A 10,019-nucleotide genomic window follows, 5' to 3' on the forward strand; every position below is an offset into this window, starting at 1 on the left:
TTGCAGGATTGTGGGAAAAAATTTTGTGATTCATCTTCATTCATTAAGTATATTCTAATTGCATTTTTTCATATTTTTATGTAGATTATATTTGTATATATCTATATGTTTCATCTATTTTTTATTGGGTTTCGATTGAAGATTTTATCTATTACAATGGCGGAATTCGATTTGAGATAAAACTTTTTGTGTCCGTATTCAATAATTTCTATGATTTCAATTAGAATTAACCAAACGGAACTCCAAAACTTCTTACTCTCGTGAAAAACAAGAAGAGGCTAGCAAAAGGTATACTCTAATGGCCGACCAAACAAAGCATCATCTTTTGCTTTGTATTTGTACTCATTTGTATTTTAAATCAAAACACTATGTTCTGAATTTTTATTAATCTGTATTTTGTATTCAAATGTAAATATATGTGTATGTATTTAAATATAAATAAATTTAAATGTTTGTATTCGTATATATATAAATATATATAAATAAATGTATTCACTTATATTTATATATTCAAATGTAAGTACTAAATGCATTATAAATGAAAGCAAATTAGTAGTTATATAATTTTATTTCTCTATATTAGTATTCAAATATAAGTATCAAATACATATAAATTAAAAGTCGATTGATAGTTATGAACTTAAATTCATTTGTATTTGTATTCAAATAAAGATTTCAAATACAATAGAAATAAAGTCTATTTAATTGTTATATTTTTGTATTCATGTGTGTTTGTATTCAAGTATAAGTATAATATATAATAGACTAGAAGACTAGTTGATTTTTACGTAATTGTATTTGTATGTATTTTATTTGTATATGATTTTCATCTACATGTACTTTATAAATTATATGTATAATTATAATATTGAGATATATTTTTTTAACATACAAGTGTTCTCGATTTTCAATTTCTTTTTACCAAATTTTTTGTCTTCAGTTTAAATATTTTGAATTTTCAAAATAAATAATGTTAGATTGTCACTTTAGACTACATATTCCAACTGGCAAATTTTTAGGAGTGATTTTAGTCATTTAACATACCTAAAAATATCTTATTTAGTGCATTATAATTATAAATGTATCATTGTATCAATATTTTTTAAAAATAAAATACAGCTAGATATACATATAAACTATAGTCATTTTTAGAAAATAACATACTTATAGTTATTGAACTTCAAATAACCCTATAACTAGTCATTTTTGTAAGTTACTCTTAATTATAAGGTGTTCGTTAATCAAGACAATAAACTTGAGGGCGGAACCAATGTAAATAGATATTATACTCTTTATAAGAGAAACTAAAAAATAAATGAATAATGTAGACAACCCTAAGAATTTATTCAATATAATATTCATTAGCTACATGTGTGGTTTATGGTTTTTCCCGTTTGATTTCTTATAATTTTGGTATTAATCAAATGTCTTGTAGACAATATTTCTTGTGTATGTCTCAGTACATAAATTTGGTTTTTCGGTCATCACATGTACTTTTTTGTTAGAATGGATATTCCTCTAGATAGTGCAACGTATAGTTTGTTATGCGAAAAAGCATGTTGTGGTAGGTATACTTCTACATTTGACATCGTTTGACCTTTAGCTTTATTTATCATCATTTTAAAAACATTGACATATTGAAAATTGTTTCTGAATAAATTTGAAAGGGTATCCTTCATTTTCGCGGGGATGAGGGGGGCTGATAGTTTTATTATTGGATTAAATATCTGGTTTATGGCATATTGACCTGTTGTTTTTAAGCATGCATGAAATTCTCATCATAGCCTCTACAAATCAGTCATGTCCCATTTTTTATTTTTTTTAGTTGAACGACCCTTGAGGTGGGTCAGGGCTTAGCATCACCCCCAGGCCTTAACATTTATAAAATCAAATTTACATGAAGGGGGACATAAACCTTACCTTCTAAATTTTGTTGGTTATAATTGACTTCTCTACTAAGATTAGTCAATTTAACCTTCATACAATATAATGCATATAAAAGAAAGAAAATCCTAGAGAGGACTCCTCTCCTAATACAACTTTCAAAGAATACTTGAATAAGGGAGACTCTCCCCTTTACACTAATATAAAAGATTAAAACACATCTAATAACTATTACAAGCCAAAGATATGTTTAAATGTCATTTGGTGTTTTACAAAATTCAAAACTTCCTTAAAGTCCTTCTATGGTGGATATTTGATTCTTTTGATCTTCCTTCTCCTAAAATTCCGGATGCCCATCTTTTCCAATATGTAGCTTCCTCTAATAGCTCCCATTAATTGATGTGAAGTGTAGAAGTGTTGAGGGATATCCATAGTGTGACTCAATTTTGCTAACAAATCAGCTGTGCTATTTGATTCTCTATAGATGTGTCTGCAATGAAAATACTCCAACTTACTTTGTATTTGCTGAATTTGCTGGAGAGGTAGTTGGCATCTCCAAGGTGTGCGAGTTGTGTTATTGATCCATTTGCATAGTAGTTCTGAATCTACCTCCAAAGCTATTTTTTTGTAGCCATGTTGTTGACACCACTCCAATCCATAAGCTGCTGCCTTTAACTCTGCCATGTTGAGGGGTCCAATTTTCTCTGCACCATGATAGGAGCATTTTCTTTAAAAATTAACCTATCGTATAAAATTAACTGAATAATCAATTATTATCTATATGTAATAGGGTAATTCAGTTATTCTCTTTTGTGCTATGAAGTATTACAATAAGATAACTGTAAAACTTAGGATGACTTAGACAACGTATCTATGCGGAGGAGTCCATTGGATATTAAGATTTTTAGGTATAAATACAGTTCATATATTTACAAATGTCGATTCTGTGTAATCTTGAATGCTACAGCCTAGCAAATAGCAGCTTCAAACACTATAATCGGGCATATTATTCTCCACCAAAAACTTGAAGTCATAAGCAGAATTTGTTTTTTAAAAGGGAGTCATTTAAAAGTTAAAGTTAATTTGTGTCCTATTTAGTAAATGTAGAATCAAGTTTATACTAAGTCTAACCTCATTTCATGTTTTGCATTCTCTTTGTTGCAATTGTTACAAGATACAATATGTTTTATAACTTTTTCTTTTTGTTGTATTTTTCGCAAAACGAATAACACAGATTATCTTTATTGAGTATGTCCTCAATTGTTTCTTTTAACTTGTAAAAACAATTATGCACATCGCCACTAAACCATATTTGTGATTATATTTTTGATATTAAAATTGTTATTATTTTCAGAGAGTAGAAGTATAGGATTATATGTACTTATGAATCAGCTGCAAATTCATTTATAGTATATACAAACAAAACTTCTCTAGCTCTTCTCATTTCCTTAGTTGGTGTTTCCATAAAATCTTTATTTTCTTCCTTCATCATTTAATGCATGTATTTTAAATAAGATAAATTAAGTGTGTCACCTATTTGAGTGAGATGAGCTCGGTGAAAAGGTTTTGGGAACTTAGAAATTGTAGTATGTAATAAACAAACAATAATAAATGAAATATTGTGTCCTGTTATAGAAATTTTAAAAGTAACCTTCCTACAATGCAAACAGTATAGCGAATTTTTAAAGTAACCTTCCTACAATGCAAAAAGTATAGCACGTACATTAGTTGTGACAATCCGATTTAAATAACATTGCAAAACATATGTGTCATTAACTAATGTATCAGATTCGTGGTTTTTTGAAATTATGGATTGATCAAGACGTTACTCATGGAAATAGTAGATATTTCAAAAGTGGCTAGTGTGACAAGAGGTTGTTTCAAATTTGAAAAAACTATACTCTGTTTATTATTAAAAAAAAACATAAAGTAGTCTTTCCAATGCTTTTATATATTGAGATTCTAACGTCACATAAGTCAAGTGTAGGTTTATCATCGTTCATCTTTTGTAGAAAAGACCATCATTTTTTGCAAACAGAGTAACAGTTGCATGTTCCATGTTGAGTTACCATATAGAAGCGAAATGTCTATACTTCAACATGTCTTTATATTCACGGTAGTTTAGGCATCTTCAAAACATACTTCTCATTTGTAATAATTATCTCCCCTCTCTTTGTATATATATTTTCAATGAGGGAACTCATTGAAACTAAAATGCAAATCAAATCATAAAATATGTAATGTAAATTAGTGATACCGATTACGTAATAGAACATGAAATTAAATAACAAATTATTTGAGTTCATAGTTACCTAGAATAACACCATTAGGTAATTTATCAACATGATCCAATGATACAAAGCAAACCAAAAATATGTGTTGTAATCTCAATATCAGTAGTCTTTATGATTGTGGTATTTGTATATGCCAATTCACTTATTTATATACGAAATAATAGTTGGGGTTGATGCAATGTAAGCGCCCTTTAGCAATGTAGTAACTCTAATTTGATTTCAAGTAGTCATTCCATGTTTCGATATGATTATTAAATAGTATTGCTTGAATTTTTGTACCTAGTATTTGGCAAAGGTGTGGGGTATAAGTAGAATAAACATGAATGATACAATAATAAGGTAATTAAAAATGTCAATGTTATTACCTTTTTGTTAACTAATATTATTGTTCTGAAAGTCCCTTCATGCCCTGAATTATTGTAAGGTATTATTCAATCTCTTTAAATAACTAAAACTCTTATCACTGAATTAATGGACTGTTTTGGTATCTTGTTTATTTGTACATTCCATTTTGTTAGTTCAATTTCAGTCGCCATGTGGGCTGGAGCGTGATGACTACCATTGGGAGATGAGAGAGAGAATGTTAATTATAGGCGTTATTGTATATTAGTACCATTCATGAGGGCGACAAATGGTCGAAATCTGCATGATTAAGCCCGGATTTGATGCATAAAAGAGGGTATCATTAAGTTATAAAGTGCGCTTAAACTAAGGTCAGTGTCACGCTCCGAGCTACCCCTGAGATGCGGACACGGAACCTAGGACCACAAGTGATCTCAAGCTAACTCTGCTAGCATAATCATGAGCATACTAAAGATAATAAACTGATGCGGATGTTAAATCATAATTTATAATAAAAAGATAGGGAATACCCATATGCTAAAACTGATATAATATGAAGACTGATGAGTTTAATACAATGAATTTACTAACTCAACACTAAGCTGAAACTAACTATGTCTGAGATAAGCCTCTAAACTACTAGAAATACTGGGACAAGCCTTAGCTAAATCTAGCAAATATTGAAACTAAATGACTAAAGACTGAAATAAACTCATGACTATTGTCCTCGGAGAATGAGGGCTCACCACTGAATCTACTGAACTGGGGATCGGAAAATCGATCTATGCCTGATCTGGATGTTGAGAACCTGAACCTACATTACGAGAAGATGCAGCGCACGTATGCATCAGTACTTGAAGGTACTAAGCATGTAGGATAGAGTAAAGCTGAAATAAAACATAACTGAACAAGCACAAAAGCAAGTATAATAATATGAACATAATATACTGAATTTCTGAGCTAACTGAATGCAATGACCAATTTATACTATGCTAAAACTGAATACTGAATATACTGATAAATGGTCAATGCAAGAGAGTGACTGAACTGTGGGAGCTACTAATAACCGATAATAAAACCACATGAGCTAAATGTGGAGTCCGATGTATACGCCCAATCGAGAGGACCCAATATATCCTACCAAAGGTATAAGGGCATGCTGGCGTGATCACTAAATTTATTGCCCACATGGGGAACTTACAACCTACTTGGCTAGTAGTTCTGGGACTATTTGGTGCGCTGAACCCTAGTCTAACTCGATATTATGCTATCCCATTGAATTATGTAGTTAACTGATTATTTTTGAATTTTCTGAAAATACTGGGTAGCTCGAAACTGAACATACAAACTGGGAATGCAACATTTAATCTGATAATGATGCATTAAAACTGAAGCATGTACAATTGCATAACTGAAATATCTGACCTAGCAGGTGTAATTCAAGAATTAAAGAAATACAAAGCTAGGGTTCTGAAATTCATGCGATAATCTAAGTAATAACATGATAATCTGATTTGGAACATATATTTTAACTAAATCATGAAGTTCTGCTGAAATTCTAGAAACCCTAGGTTTAATATATGATAGGAGAATCAAGAACTGACTGAAAACTAGGGACCCAATGAGTGAAAGAAACCACTAGTGAAATCCCACATACCTGGTGATGAAATTCACGGAGGAACACTTAGATTTCGAGGCTGAAACTACTGGAAACTTGCTTCGTTCCTGAACTAGGGTTCTTGATCTTTTTCTCCCTTTTTGCTTCTAATTTTCTAAGTTTTGATTTATGATTTTGACTTAGGTAATTTTTACTAATGTTTTTAGACTTAAAGTGACTAAAATCTAATGATTTAGGGTCAAAAAACGTATATTAAGGTTTAAACGAATTGGAAAAAGACCAAAGGACCCCTAGATAAGTTGCTGTCGAACCAAACGACGGCCAGGACAGACGGTCTGTCGTTTGATCAATGCCCCGTCTTTGAGTTTGTAGGTTGGTCCTGTTCAATAGACCTTTAAAAAATGAGCATAACGTTTTACTCGGATGTCTTATTTTAGCAAGGTCGGTGAATATGGAAAGCTAATTCAATTATCTATCTGTGGGTAGGTTATGTGACACCTAATTCCTTTTCTTCTAAGAGTTATGACCATTTTAAGTTGACTCAACTGCACTCCTCCCTTAACTGTCTACTAATTCCATTCTACGGTCAGACCTATAGACCTTGCTAGTCATCCGTGGCTCTTGTTAGAGAGTGGGTAAATGGGGTGTCGATCAACGGTCACGGACTACAGACCGTTGTCTGACCTACGAACGGTAGGTCCGTCCGTCGATCAAGACTTAACCAATTTTTCTGGGCTGAGATTTTTGGGAGTTTTTGACCCGATCAACGGATGTTCAGGATGGACCGTGGATCAGGATACGGTCCGTCGATGCTGGTTGCACCTGCAGATTTTTCTATAAAGATGATTTTTGTCCTGTTTTGAATTCGGGGTGTTACAGTTTGAAGTAACATATATATGTAAAGTATGTATTTAAAATTGTCAGGGACTGTATTTGAGTAGGTGAACCAATAATAGGATGAGAAACAAAGTTTATTAGTGGTGTAATATATATGATTACAATTGATAGGGGATTGTATGCAAGTAGATTAACTAATAAATATATATATTTGAAATTAATACAAATATTTAGATATTGAATAAATAACAAAAATTGAACTAATACAAACTTTAACTGACTTTATTAAAAGTCATATGAACTTCTCTTCTTCTAAAGTATTGAAATATTAAGAAATAGTAAAAAAGTAAAATAAATGGGCAATCTTAATATAATAATAACTATTTTAAAGAAAATTTTCTCAGAGTCTAAATCACATAAGTAGCTTTGATAAATAAATTCGTTCTTTTATCTTGAACATAAAAAATAAATGGTTACAATTCTCTAAATTTTGGAAAGCATATACCTACATAACAAGAGAAATTGTAAACAAAAAAAAATGAATTTAGACGATATCATGTTAACTTTATATATTGGATCATTACATACTAATGTGTATATTAAACAAAAAGAATTATTATATTCATAAAAATATGTTATTTTTTCTCATTACTCAAGGTCATGAATATACCTTGTTAGGATAGAATGACTTAATAGTGATACTTCATATTCTGCTAACTTTCGAACACACTCAACGACAATAAATTACACCAAAAAAATTTTAAAATGCAAGAAGAAGAAGAAGAGTAGAAGACTAAAAAGATTTGGGTGAAAAATGAGAGGAAGTGCCACTATTTATAGTCAACAAAGTAGTATGAGCAAATATTTTTTCGTGTCTTATCTGAAAAATCATGACCTTTCCGAGAAGTCACAACACTTTGGAAAAGACACAACTTATTGAAAAAGTCACAACTCTTTGAAAAAAATCACAACTTATCGAAAAATCACAATCCTTTGAAAAAAGTCACAACTTATTATACCCTCAATTAATTATTTTGAAAAATGTAATATTTCTTGAAAATCTTAGATTTTTAATTCATTGATTTCATAATTAATAGGGTAAAAATGGTAAACTACTATGTCAATCATTGTTGTCTTAATGTGTATGTCAATTCAAAAGTGTACAAGTAATTAAACATAGATAAAGGATCAGTTATTACCAAGTTATTCTACATTGATATTTTAGACTGATATCTCCATATCTAACAAGAAATTTTCTTTTGATAAGTAGAACATTAATCGCTACATCTTTTTATATTTTGTGCTTATGTAAGTTATTCTAGGTGATCTTGAACTTTGTTCTCTCATCATTTCTTGTATAGAATGTGTATGAAGTTCTATCAACAATTCAACATGATTTCTTGGATAATATTCAGAAGAATTAATTGCAATCTAGTAAACAAGACTTTTGTGTAAATATTAAAATTTGTAATTACTGTCCTATTTTTTTCTATAAATACTTCCAAAATTGTAATTACTGCTCTAGTTTTTTTTCAAAATTTATAATTTACTCTACTTTGTTTTAGTAGAATACTGATAAGAACAACTTTATTAGAACATTGACTAATGAAAAATTTTCACCTATAAATGTGTTAGCTTGTCAAGTTATTTGTCATATTGAGTTCTTCAAAACAACCTTCCCTTGAAGTTATCTTTTGGTTTGTTCTTCCTCACCTTATTAAAATTTTTCATTTTTGTAGCCTAAGCATTTCTTCTTTTTGTGTTTGTTTAAATCTCTACATAGATGAAAATGTGTATTTCCCGATTGTTGATTTACATGTTTTGTTACATTTTGTTTGCTTATTTGTTTGACAAAATTAGGGCTATTTTTTACCTTCTTGATTCATTATAATTTAATTTGTTGCTTTTCAGGTTTGATCACTATCAATGTGAATTGGTATGGATTCTTCAACTTTCCAAATCACTATGGATGAATTCAAGCATTTTCATAAGATTGATCGAAAACTTTATTCTTTACTTGTTATTAACCTTGAGCGTGATCCTTTTGAATCAATGCATACATTGGCATTATGGATTTGGTTGGAGCGAACATGTCATTTCAAAAATTTTATTGGTAAGATCGTATCCCAACCTAATTTTTTCATTAATGAACTTGCTGATGAGGGTGCAGCTTGTCTCAAATGCATTGAGGACAATCAGTTTGGCCTGGTCTCAACTTATTCAAGTGAAATTCCGCTAACTCAACACCTCACTAGAGAAGACTTAACTCTCCAATTTTTTCATGAAAATCGAGACAATGCAAATAGTGAGATGAGAAAGATTCTAAATGAGGTTTGTCACAAGGCATTTCAAGATATCATGGAAAAGGCCATGATGAGTAGAAGTTCTAAACAACCCTTGATTGAAAGCAAACTACCAATGGTGCCATCTCCTAGTGAGTTATCTTTAAGTGATAGAATGTCTCGTCTAAGACTTGGAGGTGACATGTCTACTAGGAGGATGAAGGGAAGTAACGTACCATATGAAGAAAGAAGCATGTTTCTTACTTTCTCCAAGGGATATCCTGTTGCAGAATGGGAAATAAGGGAATTCTTTACATCATATTTTGGAGACAACATTGAGTCCATTATCATGCAAGATGTGAAATCCAATGAACAAGCTCTTTATGCTCGAGTCGTGTTTGATAAACCTGGAATTGTAGAGTTTATTCTTAAAGATGAACCAAAAGTTAAATTTAGTATTAATGGGAAGCATGTGTGGATGAGGAAATATGTCAAAAGAAATGGCAAGTCTTCCTTCCCATAAATAATGTCTTAGAATTTGCAAAAATCATTTACTCCTTTTATGTATGTCTATCTTTCTAAGAATGGAGTAGAAGTAATCATATTTTAGTTTGTACTTCATGTAGTCCTCTTGAGGACCCTTAATATGTAATGCAATAAATGTTTTTGATATAATAGTGAATTATAAGTATCGTTTAATGTGTGTATCTAATATATTTTCTTATCCTCTACCTATCAATTCCAATTTTTATGTTCTCCGAG

The 10,019-nt window shown here is 30.6% G+C and overlaps 1 protein-coding gene across 1 annotated transcript; it reads left to right on the forward strand.

Annotated features, from left to right (window-relative positions):
- Positions 1 to 8,940: 8,940 nt before the first annotated feature.
- Positions 8,941 to 9,780, forward strand: LOC104644884 (uncharacterized). Its single transcript, XM_010315716.4, has one exon. It carries the CDS (start codon positions 8,941 to 8,943, stop codon positions 9,778 to 9,780), a length of 840 nt encoding a protein of 279 aa, XP_010314018.3.
- Positions 9,781 to 10,019: the final 239 nt, after the last annotated feature.

Source organism: Solanum lycopersicum, chromosome 12 (genome assembly GCF_036512215.1).
Source record: "Solanum lycopersicum chromosome 12, SLM_r2.1".
NCBI lineage: Eukaryota > Viridiplantae > Streptophyta > Magnoliopsida > Solanales > Solanaceae > Solanum > Solanum lycopersicum.

Excerpts from the sequence above, each read along its gene's own strand:
- LOC104644884 (XM_010315716.4), top strand. The coding sequence starts at position 8,941 with ATGGATGAATTCAAGCATTTTCATAAGATTGATCGAAAACTTTATTCT.